The sequence below is a fragment of the Symphalangus syndactylus genome, chromosome 16 (assembly GCF_028878055.3).
Source record: "Symphalangus syndactylus isolate Jambi chromosome 16, NHGRI_mSymSyn1-v2.1_pri, whole genome shotgun sequence".
In the NCBI taxonomy this organism is placed as follows: domain Eukaryota; kingdom Metazoa; phylum Chordata; class Mammalia; order Primates; family Hylobatidae; genus Symphalangus; species Symphalangus syndactylus.
Window position 1 is genome coordinate 12,184,217 of NC_072438.2, and position 19,472 is coordinate 12,203,688.

The following is a 19,472-nucleotide window of genomic DNA, read 5'->3' on the forward strand; positions in this document are numbered from 1 at the left end:
TGTGAGCTGTGACCAGGTAGGAAGGCCGGCCTCGGGGGTCGGAACCCACCGTGGTTGCTGGTGTCCACGTTGCCCATTGCTCGCACACTCCTCGTGCCATGTTGTCATGCAGATCCCACCTCCGGAGGTGCCCTCCGCTGTGTGAGCCACACGCCGGCTGCCTCTCAGCCACCGTGTGTCTGTGGTGTGTGATCCCGGGTGTCTGTCCCTCGGTCTCGTACATCCATGTCTCTCGTGAAGCCCGTGGCCCTGCCTTTCTTCTTCTGTAACTGATGGCTGTGACTGAATGCATAGATTCTCTCCTTGTGCTTTTTTCTTCCTGTGGCTGCGTCACAAGCAGGAGACGGATGCGCTAGAGAGTACCTGTTACCCTAGTAAGTACCGCGCTGCCTCCGCTCTCCACCGGTGCCCTGTGCTTTGCCTCATTCTCCTGCTTCTTTGTTGTTTATTAAGTTTCGTTTTCTGTTTATTTAAAATAAAAACAGAAGCCCCCCTTTTTTGTACCCAGTCCCTTGGAGGCCTTCCTGGAAGTGGCTCAGTCACCTGAGCGCTGTGCTGCCTTCAGTGGCAGCGGATGCCTCCATCAGGGCCTCCACACACCTAGGTGCCACGGGAGCACTCTGGGCCTCAGGAGTTCTTACCTCCGGCCTTTGAGGGTCTCTTTGGATTACTTGCTGGGAGGGTTTTACCACACTGGATCAGATGTAAGTGCAGCCTCGGTTCAGACAGGGTGGGGTTCTGCCACCTGCTGTGTGGGGTCAGATTGCCTTGGACCTTTGCTGAAGCTGGTCCAAAGGAGGTGGGCAGAGGAGCGGATATTGGACCCTTGTAAAGCAGTGTGATGTTCACTCAGATGATGGCAGCTCTCCAGAGCGAGTGCCCTGGGGCAGCCTCCGTCTTAGCATCAGCCACACTGTGCCCAGCAGAGTGGGCCCCACCTCCTCAGGGGGAGCAGTGCCTGTGTGCCCATAGCCCTCTCCTGGTCCTCATGAAGCGTGGCCTGGAATTAGCCTGGGGCAGCTGGCAGGGTGGGGGTGCTTCCAGCTTCCCAAAGGTAAAGCACTGAGAGTTTGGGGCCTGGGCCTCCTGTGCTGCTCCTAACCACTCAGCTGACTCCCCTGGCCCTGAGGTGTGGCTTGATTTTTAAACACTAAACAGCTTGTGGTGCCTAACCTGTCAGTTGCTGGTAACTTTGTAGGCTGTTTACGAATGGACAAAGCGGGTGCCCGGGTAAGCGGAAGGAAGGTGTCCCCAGGCTGTGTCCTCAGGGCTGCTGTGCTCCTTCACAGATGGCCACTCCTGATGCTGGGTGGAGTTTTTGCCCCCACTCCTTGCCTTACAAGCCATCTCTTTCCTTTTAATTAACTTCCAGCCTAAACGGCTTTGTTCTTTTGGATGTTGACGTCACACAACGTGCTGTGGGAGTTACGCACGATTTTCTACTGGCTGTTTTGGGGGAGACCAGGTGTTGTAGACCCAAATTTAGGCTTAATTTCAAGACTACTAGTACATGCCCTTAGGGTGACAGGGCAGACTTCTCGTCACATAATGAAAGCGGGACGTTGCTCCTTTAGTCCTCAGCTTGTGCTGCAGTCTGTCTTTCTGGCGGGGGGACCCAGGCCTGGGACGGAGTCTGGTGTTGTCAGCACACTGCCCACCAGAAGGAGCTAAAAACTACCCCGAGACCGAGTCTGTATTTTGTGATATTAGCTCCATCCAGCCGCACAGTAGAGTAGACCATATTTTAAGTTTCTTGTCTTGGTAAAAATCTGTAGACTAAAATAAAATGGCAGTTTCCTGTGTGGGGCTCCCCCATCTCAAGCTGCCTTTTGAGATCTGGGCAGGAACCCTTAATCCCATCTCTCACCTCACCCACTAGACCTTGTGCCGGAGCCAACTACTGGAGATGACAGTGATGCCGCCACCTTTAAGCCAACTCTCCCCGATCTGTCCCCTGATGAACCTTCCGAAACACTCGGCTTCACAATGTTAGAGAAGGAGGAGGAAGCCCGTAGACCCCCAAGCCCCACTGAGGCCCCTACTGAGGCCAGCCCCGAGCCAGCCCCAGATCCAGCCCCGGCGGCTGAAGAGGCTGCTCCCTCAGCTGCCGAGGAGGGGGCCGCCGCAGACCCTGGCAGCGATGGGTCTCCAGGCAAGTCCCCGTCCAAAAAGAAGAAGAAGTTCCGTACCCCGTCCTTTCTGAAGAAGAGCAAGAAGAAGAGTGACTCCTGAAGGCCCTGCGCTAACACTGTCCTGTCGGGAGCGACCCTGGCTCTGCCAGCGTCCCCGGCCGTGTCTGTGCCCTGTCCTTGTGTAATGGAATGCAAAAAGCCAAGCTCTCTGCCTAGAGGTCCCCTCACGTGACCAGCCCCATGTAGCCCCGGGCTGACCCAATGTGTGCTCAGCAGCCCCACCCCCACCCTGCTCCTTGTCCTCTCAGCCTCAGCTTCTGGGGGAGACGTGCTCTCCCCACAGGTGGGAGGCACTAAGTCATGGTCCTGGCTGGAAGGTACTGAAGGCTTCTGCAGCTTTGGCTGCACATCACCCTCCTGAGCCTGGACCTTTCCTGCTGTCCCTCCTGTCGTGAAATCGCCACATTCTGTCTCTGCTTGGCTTCCCCTCCACCCTAAAGTCTCAGGTGACGGACTCAGACTCCTGGCTTCATGTGGCATTCTCTCTGCTCAGTGATCTCACTTAAATCTATATACAAAGCCTTGGTCCCGTGAAAACACTCGTGTGCCCACCAGCGGCCTTGAAGAGGCAGGTCTGGGCCAGATGCTGGGCAGGAGACCCCAGCAGCAGATGGGCCTGTGTGCACCCAACGCGATGCTATGCATGTCTGACCGATGCTCCCTCGACCAGAATCAGATTCAGGAGCTCAGTTTCTTTCCACTTGGGTCTCTGGATTCCTGTCATAGGGAAGGTGTATCAGGAGGGGAAGAGTCCTTTCTAGAATTTTCTTTGAGCAGGTTTACAATTTAGCTTACATTTTTTGACTGTGAACGTAAATAGGCTGCTTTTTGCTTTTTTCTTTCCAGACCCCACAGTAGAGCACTTTTCACTTATTGGGGGGAGGTTTCAGGGTATCTGTTCTCACTTTAACTCAGCCAGAAAGATGCCCTAGTTGTGATAAAAGGTAACTCGAGGTGGAGGGTGGCCCCGCGGCCCCTCGACATCGCCGTCATTGATGGAGCCGGAGACGTGTGCTCCTTGGCAGATACTGTTGTTTTTACTTCCCTGCAAGAGGCTGGAAAAGGGCTCAGAGCTGCTGAGCAGGAACTGGAGGGTGACCCATTTCAGGAGCTGCCTGGCACCAGCCTGACTAGGTGCAGGCAAGCTTGTGTGGGCCCAACAGGCCCCTGGTAGAGCTGGTGCCAGATGTGGGCTCACATCCTGGGCATGATGGGCCGAGCCACCTCAGATCCCACTGATTGGACGGCCAAGCGAGAACCAGGCTGCTGCATGGCACTGACCACCGCTTCGAGCTTCCTCTGAGCCGCAGGGCCTGCTACGCGGGCAAGCGTGCTGCTTCTCTTCTGTGTCGTTTTGTTGCCAAGGCAGAATGAAAAGTCCTTAACTGTGGACTCTTCCTTTATCCCCTTTTATCCCTTCCTTTACCCCACATATGCAATGACTTTTAATTTTCACTTTTGTAGTTTAATCCTTTGTATTACAACATGAAATATAGTTGCATATATGGACACCGACTTGGGAGGACAGGTCCTGAATGTCCTTTCTCCAGTGTAACATGTTTTACTCACAAATAAAATTCTTTCAGCAATTTCCTTGTCTAAATCTGGGAAGCAGCTTTATATTTTAATTTCTTTGTTCCCACGTTTGTCTCATGTGCCGAAAGGAGACCTCCAAATGTTCACGTCTTGATAAAATATCACCTGCAGCCATGCGTGCGGGAAGACGTCCCACCCAGCACTCCTCTTGTGCCTCCCCACGGGAACTCAGGGTGTCCAGGGAACTGCTGGCCTGTCCTTGTCCCCATGGTCCCACTCTCACTGTCACTGTGTGCTCATGTTTGATGGGGAGGGCTCTGTGCTAGGGACATCCTGCCAGGGTGCGGGGCACACTGCCAGATACCACCTGGCCAGGGCTGACCCCAGCCTTGGAGGGGCCTGCCTGAGTCCCCAGGCTGCCACTGTGCAGAGGGGGAAACTGAGGGTCTTGAAGAGCCTTGGACCCTTCTGGTCAGTGGAGCCATTCATTCAGCTCTAGCTGCCTCTCCTGGTGTGGGTAGAGGCACGGCTATATATGGCGAAAGGCACTTTTGGTATAAAACAGGTGCTTTATTTCATCATCAGAAACCTGGTGCATAGTTTAAAAAACAAACAGAAACCCTGACAGCCTTGGAGTGCTGCAGCTTGGAGTCATTGAAGGAGTGAGTCTGGGGGAGCTGCCTGAGCTTCCTGCTGAGGGGCCGGCCCCCACCCACAGGGTCTCCCTGGACTGGGAAGGAGGGGGGGTCAGGCAGTGGGCAGGGGCCTGACCTAGGCTCCCACTCTCTGCCTGGTGCCCACAGCCTGGGTACAGTGGCTCAGCTACTCAGCCTTGAGCGTCTGTGCTGGATAACTCAGCTTCTGCAGGAGGAAGAAGGGGAGCAAAAACAGCCCGGACCACGTGGTGAAGCAGGCCTGGGCCCCGGCCAGCCAGTACACTGCGGAGAGACGGAGAGATGGCGGCGTCATCCAGGCCCCGAGGGGGCTGGCAATGGGGAGGCGAGGGCAGATGCTTGGCCCCGAGCCTGCCCCAGCACCATCCCGCGCCCTCACCTGAAGCAGCCACCAGGGGCCCCGCGGCCCTGGCCAGAGCGCCTAGGCTGCGCAGTGTACCCATGACCGTGCCCTTCTGCCCTGGTGAGCCTGTGGGGAGAGGCGCAGTCAGGAACCAGTGCCCTTCTCCCGCTCAGGTGGCTTCGGCCGAGGGAAGGGCGCTCACCATAGCCAGCGACCACGGAGGACAGGCAGGGCACCACAACGGCGGCGGCTGGTGGGAGACATCGAGGAGGTGCCCGTCAGCCCAGGGGAGGGCGCATCACCCAGCCCCTGCTGCCCATCGGATCCCCTGCCGGGGCAGGGCCACTCACCAAAGGAGTAGAGCAGCAGCCCCAGGCCCAGCACAGGCAGAGAACGTCCCCAGCCGATGAGGAGGAAGGCAGGCACCAGCAGCAGGAGGGCCTGCAGGTGGGTACGGCAGCCTCAGCACAGCCCGTGCCCTGCAGGGCTCAGGGGACTGCCTGCCACCCGCTTTGGAAGGAGCCCCCTACCCGCTTCACGGCAGCAACTTCCCCACCAGGGTGGATCCGCCGGGCATAGGCACCCTGGATGGTGGCCATGGTGAGGCCGATGAGGAAAAACATCTTCCCCTGCTGTAGGCTGGGAGCAGGTGTGTTAGTGCAGGGCACCTGGGCAGGGCAGCCGGGGCAGGGCCACCCGGGGCAGGGCCACCCAGGGCAGGGCCAGGGCGAGGGTGGCTGCCAAGGCTTCCTGGGATGGGGGTTGGAAGGGGTCATCCCTGAAGCAGGGGCGTTATTTCAGGGAGACAGCAGGCCGTCCCCAGATGGGGACCCACCTACTGAACTGGAAGCGCTGGTGTGTGAGGAAGCTCAGCGTGTACTCCAGGCCCGAGAACAGGAAGAGGTAGAGGAAGTAGACGAGGCCCAGGCGGCGCAGGCTGCTGAGCCCTGGGGAGAGGTGGAGCGCGCTGAGAAGGCGACCACAGCAGGGAAGCCCAAGGGAGAGCAGGCTCCACACTGGGGTTGGTCAAGTCCTTACTGTCTCCAGAGGGTGGGTCCTGGCCACGAGCGACAGCCGAGAAGCGCAGCAGGGCCAGGGGGCTGAGCAGATCGGCTGCATCATGGAACCCCAGGGCGATAGAGGGCGCCTGTGGGGATGGGATTGGAGAGCCTGCAGGAGCGGCTGCTGGCCTGGCAACCCAGGGACTGTGGCCTCATGGGCCCCAACACCAAGAGAGTGGCCCAGCCTCCCTGGCATCTGGGGCTGGCACACGGGGCACTTTACATCGCTACGGATGTAGCCCCCAGCCCCTGGGCCTGTGGGTCCCAGACCGCAGCCCTACCCGTTTCTCCAGGGGCAGCGTCTCTGGCAGGAAGCAGAAGATGAACAGCAGGTCGGAGGCTGCGAAGAGCAGGGCAAACCAGGGTGCCATTTCCAGGGGCAGGGAGGCTCCGAGCATAGGGCCCAGGGTGAAGCCCAGTGAGAAGGCCACCCCAATGACCGCCTAGGGAAAGACCACCTGAGCTGCACAGGGAGACCCAGGCCCGGAAGTCCCCACCGGGACCCCAGAGGCCCAGCCTGTGCATTTACCATGCCTTGACTTCGGGCCAGAGGCGAGCCCAGGTCAGCAACGATGGCCGTGGAGAGGCTGACGTTCCCTTTGCTGATGCCCCCAATCAGCCTGGAGGCCAGGAAGGCCGCAAAGCTCCGAGAGGTGGCCCAGACTGCATATGAGGTGGCCACACCCATCTGCCCAGGGGCAGGGGCCAAGGGGCAGGGGTGGTCACAAGGCCAGGAGTGGCTCAGAGTAGGGCTTGGCAACCCAGGCAACACCCCTCAACCTTGCCCTATTTCGAAGCATCTGAGGGCCACTTGTGTTCTCAATGCCTTCCTAGGGGCCAGGATCAGCTCCTTGAAAGCCTGGCTCTGCAACAGGAGCCACTGATCCCTCAGAGAACCCTCTCCAGGATGTGATGAGGGCCAACCAGTGGCCATGAGGGGCCCACAGCCACCTCCCTGTCCCCACCTAACCCCATGGGGCTACTGGTTGGGTGGGAGGAGGCTTCCCCATGGGCACCCAGGCCCAGGGACATACCAGGCACAGCAGCATCACCGGGCGCCTCCCCAAGCAGTCAGAGGTGGCCCCAGTGAGTGGCGCACACAGAAACTGCAGGACAGAGAAGGCCGAGCCAATGAGACCTGAGAGACAGATGTCACCATCATGGGGCTGCCTCGCACCACGTGCTGTGGTCTCGGGGCCCTCAAGGCCAATGTCCAGCCCTGTCCTGAGGGTCCAGTCATGCTGGGCCCTACACTCACAGACCATGACCCTTGAGCAGAGGGAGCCCCAACGGAGAGATGAGGAAGGATCTGAACATGACACGCGGAGGCAAGGGATCATGCCCAGAGGCCAGGACGTGTGGGCAAGGGCACCAGACTGATGCCAGCCCAGGGAGCGGGAAGGGAAGGACCGAGAATTGGGGAGGGGCCTGGGCTGGACCATGTCTACCAAAGACAGGACCGTAGAGGGCCCGCCAAGGGCACAGAGCCAGCCATACCTCCGAACAGGACGCTGTTGTACCTCTTCTCCACTGGCATCCCGATGGCGGTGGCAAACCAGTCCACCCAGCCCTGCCAGGAGCCATAGAGGGGGTCCTAGGGGATGAGGAGGCACGATAAGGACTGGGGAGGTCTGATGGGCCCCGGGGGGCAGGGGGCACTGTGGGCCACAGGGCAAGGACTCACGTGGGCACGGCCGTGGCTCTCCAACAGCCCGGGCAGCAGGGGCAGCAGCAGCGTGAAGGCCAGGAGGTCAAGCAGGAGGCCGAGGAAGACAATGGTGACCACGCGGCGCTCCGGCGGTTGCTGGTGGATGGGTGGGCGCGGGGTGCAGCCTCCACCCCCTCCCCATCCCATGGTGGGCTGCTCTGACCTGGCCTGGTTGGGGTGCGGCGGGTCGGGTGAGCGGGGAAGCCGAGTCCTCCAGGGCCTGCCATGCCCCCACACCCGACAGCCGGCGAGCACCCTAAAGGCGCTGATGGCAGGGGCTCCGGCATACCGACGCAGGGGCCGTTCTGGTCTGCGCGATGCCCCCGCCCCGACCCCACGCAGCAGGAAACGCAAGCTTCGGGGGTTGCACAACAAATCGCAACCGCAAAGGCAACGGTCCCGAGGGACCAGGGTGAGCACATCGCGGACCTGGCCCCACCTCGCCCCACGGCCGCGCCTCCCACGCCCTCTTAACAGCGAGAGAGGAAACTTGAAGCCGCGGGGGATCCGGATCCCAACCCCAACCCCAGCCCGCGCGCCGAGATTCCGGCCCCTGGCCCAAACTCGGCCTCCCTGGCGAGGGCCATGGGGTGCACACCGGACGCGGGAGCACCCCCAACCCCGCGCGCCTCCCACCCCGCCATCCCGCGTGCGTCCCGGTCCCGCCCCCACCCCGCGCAACCCCGGTCCCGCCCCCACCCCGTGCGCCGCTGATCCAGCCCCACACCCAGCGCGCCCCCTACTCCCTGACCCTGCGCACCTCCCACCCGCCCCACCCCCGCGTACCCCCGGTCCCGTCTCCCCCACCCCGCGCGTCCCCTGTCCCACCCCCACCCCGCGCGCCCCCTACACCCTCCACCCCGCGCACCCCCGTCCTGCCCCGCACCTGCCGCGGCGGCGCGCTCCGGATGGACGATCGCACAGACGCGGAACACCGCGCCAGGCACGCCGCCAGGGGCGGGACGGCCACGCCCAGCCACGCCCCGCCCCCGGAAGTGACGGACATCTCTGCACGTTCTCTTCCGGCCGGAGGTAGTGTCGGGGTTTTCGCCGGTCCTGTGGCTCGCTGCTTGGCTTAGGGTTAGCAGCACCCTGACCGGAGCGGAAGAGCTGCCCGCCGCCGCGTAACCCCGAGGCCGAGACTCCCGGCCTGGCCTCTTTGGGCCCACGACGCCTGCCCCGCGGAGCGGACCCATGGGCCTGAGGTTTGTGTGCGGGGCGTCAGTCGAGCGCCAGCGCAGCCTGTCCCCCGTCCTTTGCGCCTGCGGGCCTGGCCCTCCCCGTGGAAGGACCGCGGGCTTCGGGGTCCCACGCCGGGGGGCTGACTCCTGCCACACATACAGCGGTGGCCGCGGGCCTGGGGCGGCAGCACAGCCATTCTGCTCGGGCTGCGTGAGCCGACCCCGCTGTCTCTGTGCAGCTATTTTTGCTGCGTTTGGTGCTGAGCCTGAAGTCCCAGGACAAGCGGCTGAGGGGGAAAGATGGTGTGAATTGGGTGGGCAGAGACAACTGAAAGCCACAGGACCCGGTTGGCACCTTTTTGGCCTCCTGGGCCTGTGCCTGCAGCCCCGCTCCCTGCCTGGTTCACCCAAAGGAAGAGCTGGCGCTCTTTCCGGGCGCAGAAGCACCTGACCCACGCTGGAGGAAACGGTCCTCCTGGGCAGGAGGAGTTTTAGGCAGGAGAAGCTTTGGGCCTGGCTGGAGCAGTCAGGGAACCGCGCCAACGCCTGGCCTGTAGCCAGCTCCCCCCTCCCCTCCCACCTTGCTTTCGGATTCTCTTGTGGCCGACCCCAACCAGATACACATGGGGAAAGTTTCATGCGCGTCCGTGTGAAGAGACCACCAAACAGGCTTTGTGTGAGCAACATGGCTGTTTATTTCACCTGGGTGCAGGTGGGCCGAGTCGGAAAACAGAGTCAGCTGAGGGAGATGGATTATCATTAGTTCTTATAGGTTTTGGGATAGTTGGTGAAGTTAAGAGCAATGTTTTGTGGGCAGGGGTGGATCTCACAAAGTACATTCTCAAGGGTGGGGAGAATTACAAAGAACCTTGTTAAGGGTGGGGGAGATTACAAAGTACATTGATCACTTAGGGTGGGGCAGAAACAAATCACAATGGTTGAATGTCATCAGTTAAGGCTATTTTACTTTTGTGGATCTTCAGTTACTTCAGGCCATCTGGGTGTATACGTGCAAGTCACAGGGGATGCGATGGCTGGGCTTGGGCTCAGAGGCCTGACATTCCTGCCTTCTTATATTAATAAGAAAAATAAAATAGTGTTGAAGTGTTGGGGTGGCGAAAATTTTTGGGGGGTGGTATGGAGAAAGAATGGGTGATGTTTCTCAGGGCTGCTTCAAGCGGGATTAGGGGTGGCGTGGAAACCTAGAGTGGGAGAGATTAAGCTGAAGGGAGGTCTTGTGGTAAGGGGTGATATTGTGGGGATGTCAGAAGAAACATTTGTTGTATAGAATGATTGGTGATGGCCTGGATACGGTTTTGGATGAATTGAGAAACTAAATGGAATAAGAGAAGGAGAAAAACAGGTATAAAATGTCTAAGAATTGGGAGGACCTAGGACATCTGATTAGAGAGTGCCTAAGGAGATTCAGCATAGTCCTGCCAGCAAAGATTATGTATTTACTACAAGAGTTTAGAGTGGCAGTTTGGGGATAGCACCAGGAGGTATCAACTGTGATGGCTTGGAGAAACAGTGTAAACCGGCAGTGTAAAGAAGAGCAGGGCATGTATGAGTAGTTGAGAACGGTGAATAGGAATATGACTAGACAGAAGATAGTAGGGAGGACAGGTTTTTTTTGGGCACAGTGTAAGTTGGTCTGGTGTCTGGAATGAGACGGGGGCCTAATAAAAAGGAGCGTCTATACAGGAGCTCAAATGGGCTGTACCTTGTAGCATTCTGAGGACAGGTCTGACTTCTGAGAAGGGAAAGTAGTAAAAGTATTGTCCAGTCCTTTTTAAGTTGGTGGCTGAGCTTGGTGAGGTGTGTTTTTAAAAGACCTTTAGTCCGTTCTACTTTTCTTGAAGACGGAGGACCGTAAGAGATATAAAGGTTTCACTGAATACTAGGAGCCTGAAAAACTGCTTGGCTGATTTGACTAATAAAGGCTGGTCTGTTATCAGATTGTATAGAGGTGGAAAGGCTAAACTGAGGAATTATGTCTGACAGAAGGGAAGAAATGACTGTGGTGGCTTTCTCAGACCCTGTAGGAAAGGCCTCTACTTATCTAGTGAAAGTGTCTTCTTAGACTAAGCGGTATTTTAGTTATCTGACTAGGGGCATGTTGAGTAAAGCTAATTTGGCAGTCTTGGGTGGGGGCAAATCTTCAAGCCTGATGTGTAGGGAAGGGAGGGGGCCTGAATAATCCCTGAGGAGTAGTAGAATAGCAGATGGAACACTGAGAAGTTATTTCCTTGAGGATAGATTTCCACGATGGAAAGGAAATGAGAGGTTCTAAGAGGCGGGCTAGTGGCTTGTACTGTAGCATAGCCTGTCTTTGCTGGTGTGTGGCGATTAGGCCTGGTGGAACTGCCATCAATAAACCAAGCGTGATCAGGGTGAGGAACAGGAAAGAAGGAAGTATGCGGACATGGGGTGAATACCAGGTGGATCAGAGAGATACAATCATGAGGGTCAGTTGTGGTATCAGGAATAATGTGGGAGGCCGGATTGAAGTCCGGGCCAGGAACAATGGTAATTGTGGGACTTAACAAAGAGTGAGTACAGCTGAAGGAGCCGGGGAGCAGGAAGTATATGCGTCAGGTATGAGGAAGAAAATAGGTTTTGGAAGTTATGAGAAATGTAGAGAGTGAGTTGAGCATAGTTTGTGATTTTTAGGGCCTCTAAAAGTATTAAAGCAGCGGCAGCTGCTGCACGCAGACATGAGGGCTAGGCTAAAACAGTAAGGTCAAGTCGTTTGCACAGAAAGGCTACAGGGTGTGGTCCTGGCTCTTGTGTAAGAATTCTGACCATACCAACCATGCCTAGGAAGGAAAGGAGTTGTTGTTTTGTAAGGTATTGAGGTTTGGGAGATTAATCAGACACGATCAGCAGGGAGAGCACGTGTGTTTTTATGAGAATTATGCCGAGATAGGTAACAGATGAGGATGAAATTTGGGCTTGACTGAAGTAATGGGGCCTGTCTGTGAAGCCTTGTGGCAGTACAGCCCAGGTAATTTGCTGAGCCTAATGGGTGTAGGGTCAAAGTGAAAGCAAAGAGAGGCTGGTGTGAAGGGTGCAAAGGAATAGTAAAAAAGCATGTTTGAGATCCAGAACAGAATAATGGGTAGTAGAGGGAGGTATTGAGGATAGGAGAGTTTATGGGTTTGGCACCACGGGGTGGATAGGCAAAACGATTTGGTTGATAAGGTGCAGATTCTGAACTAACTTGTAAGCTTTGTCTGGTTTTTGGACAGGTAAAATGGGGGAATTGTAAGGAGAGTTTATAGGTTTTAGAAGCCCATGCTGTAGCAGGCAAGTGACAACAGGCTTTAATCCTTTTAAAGCGTGCTGTGGGATGGGATATTGGTGTTGAGTGGGGTAAGGGTGATTAGGTTTTAATGGGATGGTAATAGGTATGTGATCGGTTGCCAGGGAAGGAGTAGAGATGTCCCATACTTGTGGGTTAAGGTGGGGGGATATGACAGGAAGACGCGAAGGAGGCTTTGGGATGGGGAGAAGGGTGGCAATGAGATGTGGCTGTAGTCCAGGAATAGTCAGGGAAGCAGATAATTTAGTTAAAGTGTCTCGGCCTAATAAGGGAACTGGGCAGGCGGGGATAACTAAAAAGGAGTGCTTAAAAGAGTATTGTCTAAGTTGGCACCAGAATTGGGGAGTTTTAAGAGGCTTAGAAGCCTGGCCATCAATACCCACAACAGTTATGGAGGCAAGGGAAACAGGCCCTTGAAAAGAAGGTAATGCGGAGTGGGTAGCCTCCTATTGATTAAGAAGGGGATGGGCTTACCTTCCACTGTGAGAGTTACCCGACGCTTGGCATCCGTGATGGTTTAGGGGGCTTCCGAGGCGATCGGGCAGTGTCAGTCTTCAGCCGCTAAGCTGAGAAGATCTAGGAAGCAGTCAGAGAGCCTTGGGCCAGAGTTCGACGGGCTCTGGGAGTGGCTGCCAGGTGAGTTGAACAGTCCGATTTCCAGTGGGGTCCCGCACAGATGGGACACGGCTTAGGAGGAATCCTGGGCTGCGGGCCCAGTGGCCAGATTTCCGGCACGTGTAGCAAGCTCCTGGGGGAGGAGGTTCTGGAGGAATGCCTGGCTGCTGCGGTTCAGGCGTTTGGAAGTTCTTGTGTGCTGGAGGTGTGGCTGGGGTTTGTCTCACAGTGGAGGCAAGGAATTGCAACTTTTTTCTGTTATTGTACACCTTGAAGGTGAGGTTAATTAAGTCCTATTGTGGGGTTTGAGGGACAGATTCTAATTTTTGGAGTTTTATTTGATGTCGCAAGCAGATTGGGTAATAAAATGTATATTGAGAATAAAGATGGACTTTTGACCTTTTAGGGTCTAGGGCTGTAAAGCATCTCAGGGTTGCTGCCAAACGAGCCATGAACTGGGCTGGATTTTTTTATTTGATGAAAAAGAGCCTAAACGCTATCTGATTTGGGATAAAGAAAAAGGAGCATTAACCTTGACTATGCCTTTAGCTCCAGCCACCTTTTTAAGAATAAATTGCTGGGCAGGTGGGGGAGGGCTAGTCACGGAAGGAAACTGTAAGCCGGACTGGGTGTGAGGAGGGGAGGTGATACAAGGATTATAGGGTGGAGGAGCGGAGGCTGAGAATTGGGACCTAGCTCGGCCTGGTGAGGAGGGGAGAGGTCAGATGGGTCTATAGAAAAGTAAGATTAGAAAGACTCAGCGACGCTTGGGGTTGGGACTGAGGGGACAGGCAGGAGGGAAAGAAAGAAGATTTGGGATGAGTTGCATTGGGCACAGAGACTAGGAAGGGACTGATGTGTAAAAGAATGCCTGGACGTCAGGCACCTCAGACCATTTGCCTATTTTATGACAAGAATTATTTAGATCTTGCAGGATGGAAACATTCAAAGTGCTGTTTTCTGGCTATTTGGAACTATTGTTGAGTTTGTATTGGGGTCAAGCAGCATTGCAGAAGAAAATAAGGCATTTAGGTTTTAGGTCAGGTGTGAGTTGAAGAGGTTTTAAGTTCTGGAGAACACAGGCTAAGGGAGAAGAAGGAGGAATGGAGGGTGGAAGGTTGCCCATAGTGAAGGAGGCAAACCCAGAGAGAAGAGAGAGTAGAGACACGGAGGGAAGGGGTTCTTACCTTCCAGAAAAGTGGGAAAGGGGTTGGGGCACGGAAATAGGGGATTGGGGGTTCTTGCCCCCTAGAAAAGCGGGACTTGCCACTAAGGGTGAAGGAGAAGGGGTTGAGGGGTACTTGCCCCTCCCCTAGAAAAGCAGAGAAGGGGTAGAGACAAGGAGAAGAAGGGGTTGGGGTACTTGCCCCTTCCCCAGAAAAGCGGGACTTGCCGCTAAGGGTGAAGGAGAAGGGGTTGGGTGTTTCTTGCACCCCAGAAAGGTGGAGAAGGTAGAGACACGGAGAGAAGGGATTGGGGTACTTGCCCCTCCCCCAGAAAAGCGGAACTTGCTGCTAAGGGTGAAGGACCAAGGCAGGCCGTCCCTGCATGGTCTGACAACTTTGAAACGTGGGTGAATAATCAGAGAGGCATCCCTGTAATGGTTAAACACCAAGGGAAGGCTGCCTTCCCAGTCCGTGACTGGCACCGGACTTTTGAGTCCATGGATAAAACGTGTCTCCTTTGTCTCTACCAGAAAATGAAAGGAACTGAAATTAAGAGAAGGGAGAGATTGAAGTGTGGCGCCACGATTGAAAGGAGAAAGCAGTTGAGGGATAGTGAGGGAAGTTGGAGAAGAGAGTAAGACGCCGCTTACCGGATTTAAAATTGGTGAGCTGTTTCTTGGGCTGGTTGGTCTGAGGACCTGAGGTCGTAGGTGGATCTTTCTCACGGAGCAAAGAGCAAGAGGACAGGGGATTGATCTCCCAAGGGAGGTCCCCCGATCTGAGTCACAGCACCAAATTTCATGCGCGCCCGTGTGAAGAGACCACCAAACAGGCTTTGTGTGAGCAACATGGCTGTTTATTTCACCTGGGTGCAGGCGGGCCGAGTCGGAAAACAGAGTCAGTGAAGCGTAGTGGATTATTATTAGCTCTTATAGGTTTTGGGATAGTTGGTGAAGTTAAGAGCAATGTTTTGCCAGCAGGGGTGGATCTCACAAAGTACATTCTCAAGGGTGGGGAGAATTACAAAGAAACTTCTTAAGGGTGGGGGAGATTACAAAGTACATTGATCAGTTAGGGTGGGGCAGAAACAAATAACAATGGTTGAATGTCATCAGTTAAGGCTATTTTCACTTTGTGGATCTTCAGTTCCTTCAGGCCATCTGGATGTATACGTGCAAGTCACAGGGGATGCAATGGCTTGGCTTGGGCTCAGAGGCCTGACAGAAAGCAATCAGGTGGCACACACACTGCCTTTACACCATAGAGAACTTCCAATTGTGGGTAAGAACAAAGCCCCACCTCTGCCTAATAGATGCAGTTTTCCACCTGCAGCCAAAAAGACAACCTGTTACTAGCTTTTTCCCCAGAGGACAGGCATCCCTATGAAACTGCCATTGCAAAATTTGACCAGTGAGACAACCAACTCCATCTTGCTTCTAACCTCCATGCTCTCCTTGTTTATTCCTGGGCGTAGGTTGAACTTTGGGAGGAACTTAGTTTAAAACAAAGATGGTAACAGCCCTTTCCCAAAAGAAACCTTTCCTGGGGACTAGATTAGCCACAAGATTAGAAACTATGGTTGAGGAGTCATGCGGCTAGAGGCTACAGGGTTCTGACCCTCCCCAAACTGCTCCTGGCGATAACATCACTATTGTAAAGCCGCAGATCAGTACTTGATGGGTCAGCTGGCACCACCCAGGCTCATCTGATCTTGTGGCGCCCAGGAACTGGCTCAGTGCGAGAGATTTCATCTCTGACCGACCAATCGGTACTTCTGACTCACTGGCTGCCCCCCGCCCACCCGCTTATCTTTAAAAACTCCAAACCCCAAATGCTCAGGGAGACTGAGTAATAATAAAACTCCAGTCTCCCACACAGCTAGCTCTGCGTGAATTACTTTTTCTCCGTTGCAAATGCCCTTTCTTGATAAATTGGCTGTCTAGGTAACAGGGAAGGTGAACGCATTGGGCAGTTACACTTTTATCCACCCTTCCAGCTGTATCACCCACCCTCTTCAATGACATGACACACAGCTTGCTGCCGGCACCTTCTGTCCTGGATTGGATAGCAAGGCTTCAACGGAGAGCCAGGTGCCTGGTCCGGTCCCACTTTTTTTTCTGTCCTGTTCTCTTTTCCTCTTTGCTTGGCCAAAGAGGGTTGGGGCAGGGTCCTGAGTGCAAGGGCTTGGCTTGGTGAATTAAAGTGGCAGTAGCCGTGTGGCAGAGAAAATTTGTAGATGGGTGAAATCCTGCAGCTGTTGATGTTAACAGCATCCTGGGCCTACACAGTGACAAAGTGTATATAGACAGCCAGCCTAGTTGGTGGATGTGACAACCCCAGACCCTTCTAGATTTGTGGATCCGTGCACCTGCCAGACCTGTCTCTGGGCCATCTGGGGAGGCTGGGTAAGATTCCCCCGTCAGGGCCTGAGCCTTATCTTCAAGCTGCTGGCTTCAGCCTGGCTGCCACCAGCGCTGTCTCTATCTTGCGCTTTCCAGAGGGAGACTGACTCATTCTGAGCTCCAGGCCTATCAGGCAGCCCAACCGCGGCAGTAACTGCCTCTCACACTGAGGAGGGCTCATGCTCTGGTCCAGCCATGGCTTGAACACCTCCCAACAAGAACAAAGCCAGACTCATTCTCCCCAGCAACTTCTTCCTTGCTCAAAGACCCCACACCCCATTAGAAGCCGGAACCGGGTCCTTGTCACCTTCCTCAACTCCCCAGTCCTAGTCTGGTTAATCCTCACATCTCACCGTGATCACCGTGGCTAGACGTGTGACCTCAGCGATGCTTCATGCATGTACTAGGGCAGCCTGGGCCAGGCTGGTCAGTGTGGTCTCATGAGGTGTGAACTTGACCCTGGGCTTCTTTCCTGGGATGCCGGCTAAGGACACAAGCTCCGTGTTTGCCCTGGCTTGTAGCCCGGCAGGGGCTCCGTTGTCACCTGGGGAATGCCTCGGCCTGCAAGACTGCATACTGCATTGGTACAGGGAAACCTACTTCAGCACTGCCCTCAGCAAGGTAGCAGGTCCCAACAAGCCTTGCACCATGAGGAAGCGGCAGTGGCGTTCAGGATATGGCTCCCTGGCCAGCTTGTGAAGTTCCCGGGTCCAGCACACCTGAGGGCTGACCTCCCTCTTGATTAGTACAGGCGAAAAGCACTTTAAAAAGCTGTCTCATGTGTAACTTGCACATCTTCTGATTCTGACCTGAAACTGCATCCCAGGTCGGCACAGACGCAACCCAGGCTCCTCCAACCTCCCACAGTGCAGTGTCCTGAATGGAGGACCCCAGCACCCAGAAGCATCCGCTGAAGGACGTAAGTAGGACAAGGCCAACTGTGGCTGTTCCAGCAGAGGGACTGTGGATGGTTTCCCTTCTCCGATTTCTAAGCTATCCGCAAACTTGTTTCATTTATAATTGAAAATATAATTTGCATAACAGCAGTCTAAATTCTACACATGAAGGCAAACATCTGTGGTTGACAGAAATTACACTGGCCAGAATCCCCAGTCACCATGAGACCTGTCCAGATGCAGTGAACCAGTTGCAGCTGACATCACGCAGACCATTCCCGATCCCAGAGCAGCATTTCAGGATTCATTCTATTTCATCAGGAGATGTTTTAACAGGAACAAAACCGAAGGCAGGGTGGGGGTGGGGGGGGGGGGCGGGGAGCTGGAGGTTGGAATCACACCAACATTACAGATTAAAAAAAAAAATTACTTTTTTGGCTGGGTGCTGTGGCTCACACCTATAATCCCAGCACTTTGGGAGGCCAAGGCAGGTGGATTACCTGAGGTCGGGAGTTCGAGACCAACCTGACCAACATGGAGAAACCCCGTCTCTACTAAAAATACAAAATTAGCTGGGCATGGTGGCACATGCCTGTAATCCCAGCTACTCGGGAGGCTGAGGCAGGAAAATCGCTTGAACCCAGGAGGTGGAGGTTGCGCCATTGCACTCCAGCCCGAGCAACAAGAGCAAAACTCCGTCTCAAAAAAAAATTTTTTTAAGTAAGTGACACGGTGTCGCACTGTGGCCGAGGCTGGAGTGCAGTGGCTCAATCATGGCTCACTGTAACCTTCGACTCAGCTCAAGCAGTCCTCCTGCTTCAGCCTCCCGAGTAGTTGGGACTACAGGTGTGTGCCACCACACTTGGCTAATTTTTATATTTTTTTGGTAGAGACAGGGTCTTCCTGTGTTGCCCAGGCTGGTCTTGAACTCCTGGGCTGAAGCAATCTCCCTGCCTTGGCCTCCCAGAGGGTTGGAATTGCAGATGTGAGGTAATGTCCAGTATTTCCTTGCCTAATTTATAAAGTGTAATTTATTTTTTGAACTTCTTCCTCTTCAGAGCCTTCCATTCGCCTTCCTGTGTGGCCAGGCTGTTAAAAAGCTGCTTTACTTTCCGCTTTCTTTCCGCATCCCTGAAAGAAACAAAAGGCAAGCGCCCATTTGTGGATTAGTTCTTGGGGAGCGCCTTGCCCTCTCTCTCCCACATCAGAACCACATTAGCCACCGTGGCCACGTTCAGTTCAAACGGGGAAGCGAACCTGCCTGGCTCCAATCCCCAGCCAGAGCCAAGGCTGTGGGATGCCAGGTGCCTGGTGCTCTGCCCAGGGCCAGACGGCACCAAAGCTGAGTGACACCACAATCGTGTCGAGCGCACACGTCCCCCTCACCGTTCCATGATTTCTGAGAGTTGCATCCTCGCCAGGAACTGATTGTCCTTGCGGATTTCTCGAACGGCCCCTTTAAATTCACGCTTGTGTTTGTGGATCAGCCTCTTCCTTTCCTGTTCCTCCTTACTACTGCCTTGTTTTCTTCCAAACTCGAGGCTACGATCAGAAAGCCACTGTTAAGGAAGCAAGAGTCTGTCCCCACCTCTCAGCCAGAGCCTGCTTGGGAGTGTGGCTTCACTCCGTAGTCATCTGCTCAACTGCAGAACTGGCAGACGCCCCCCGTCAGCTCCCACTGAGCCCACAGCCCCGGCCTCCCAGGGAGATGCTGCCAACACCCACACTTTGACCAGCCGGGGCGTGAAAAGCTTCAGTGGGACGGGCTTGCTCTTCTCACAGGTCAGCGGCCGGCAGAGCTGCTTCTGGCTTTCCATTTCGGTCAGTGTGCTCTGACACAGCTCCTGAAAAACACGAAATCTCTGACTGCGATGACTCACCTGCTGCGTGCCCTGAGCTCCACGCACAGGTTCTGCGGTGTCAAGGCAGCGTGAGGACAGTACTGCGAGCTCCCCGCAGCAGGATGGTGCCCTTGCTGTGCACCTACCAGTGGGCTGGGGGGGAAGCCAAGGCTGTGGCTGCTGAGTGCCGGAATGCCTCGTCTCCATGGAGACCAAACTCAAGGGCCTGACTGGCCCAGTCTACCTAGACCACGAGCCCTGTTATGCCCCGCAGCCAGGCCAACCCAAATTCTTTTAAATAAAAGGCACAAGCCACAGCCACATCAGCAGGAAGTGGATACAGGATAAGGGGCGGGGCTCACATCTCATCCTCATCAGCCTTTGACCAGGCGACGGGAGTCTGTGATAGCTAGCTTGTCTGCTCTATGCTCCAGGGACCTGGCCGGGAACGGGCCGAGTTGCTGTCCTCATGGAACTCTCATCCTAGTGGGGCAGAGACAAGGATGGTGTAATGTGCCCGGGGGTCAGCACC

The 19,472-nt window shown here is 55.3% G+C and overlaps 3 protein-coding genes and 1 long non-coding RNA gene across 35 annotated transcripts in view; 2 read left to right on the forward strand and 2 right to left on the reverse strand.

Moving 5' to 3' along the window:
- Positions 1-3,795, forward strand: part of ADD1 (adducin 1) — a 92,704-nt gene extending 88,909 nt beyond the window's left edge. For 19 of the 25 annotated variants that reach the window (XM_055245548.2, XM_055245549.2, XM_055245550.2 and 16 more), the window contains one exon: positions 1,880-3,795. In XM_055245548.2, coding sequence (XP_055101523.1) covers positions 1,880-2,232 — 353 coding nt within the window. In that variant the 3' untranslated portion in view covers positions 2,233-3,795. Of the gene's footprint in view, positions 1-337; positions 375-1,879 lie in introns of all 25 variants that reach the window. The other 6 variants (XM_055245554.2, XM_055245555.2, XM_055245556.2 and 3 more) reach the window with 2 other exon arrangements.
- A 482-nt stretch (positions 3,796-4,277) lies between these two features.
- Positions 4,278-8,523, reverse strand: MFSD10 (major facilitator superfamily domain containing 10). 6 transcript variants are annotated; one of them, XM_055245577.2, is made up of 13 exons: positions 8,401-8,523; positions 7,491-7,682; positions 7,304-7,400; positions 6,841-6,944; positions 6,336-6,494; positions 6,088-6,249; positions 5,784-5,892; positions 5,581-5,692; positions 5,276-5,384; positions 5,096-5,186; positions 4,948-4,995; positions 4,782-4,871; positions 4,278-4,666 (listed from the first exon to the last, which is right to left on the reverse strand). In XM_055245577.2, exons 1-13 carry the CDS (start codon positions 8,518-8,520, stop codon positions 4,551-4,553), a joined length of 1,509 nt encoding a protein of 502 aa, XP_055101552.2. In that variant the 5' UTR covers positions 8,521-8,523; the 3' UTR covers positions 4,278-4,550. The 6 variants fall into 6 exon arrangements, with proteins under 6 accessions (XP_055101552.2, XP_063475777.1, XP_055101551.1 ...); XM_063619707.1 differs by lacking the exon at positions 6,336-6,494; XM_055245576.2 differs by lacking the exon at positions 8,401-8,523 and having other exon boundaries at positions 6,841-6,912; positions 7,491-8,171.
- Positions 8,524-8,574: 51 nt separating this feature from the next.
- On the forward strand, positions 8,575-19,266 carry LOC134732781 (uncharacterized). 2 transcript variants are annotated; one of them, XR_010116310.1, is made up of 3 exons: positions 8,575-8,719; positions 17,030-18,089; positions 18,882-19,266. It is a non-coding gene; the product is annotated as an uncharacterized lncRNA (long non-coding RNA). The 2 variants fall into 2 exon arrangements; XR_010116311.1 differs by having other exon boundaries at positions 17,030-17,122; positions 18,158-19,266.
- Positions 14,636-19,472, reverse strand: part of NOP14 (NOP14 nucleolar protein) — a 30,173-nt gene continuing 25,336 nt past the window's right edge. Inside the window, exons 16-18 of one of the 2 annotated variants that reach the window (XM_055245547.2) lie at positions 18,825-18,943; positions 18,486-18,641; positions 14,636-18,230 (exon numbers count right to left, since the gene is read on the reverse strand). In XM_055245547.2, the coding sequence (XP_055101522.1) occupies positions 18,131-18,230; positions 18,486-18,641; positions 18,825-18,943 (375 nt within the window). In that variant the 3' untranslated portion in view covers positions 14,636-18,130. The remainder of the gene's footprint in view (positions 18,231-18,485; positions 18,642-18,824; positions 18,944-19,472) is intronic. The other variant, XM_055245546.2, reaches the window with a different exon arrangement.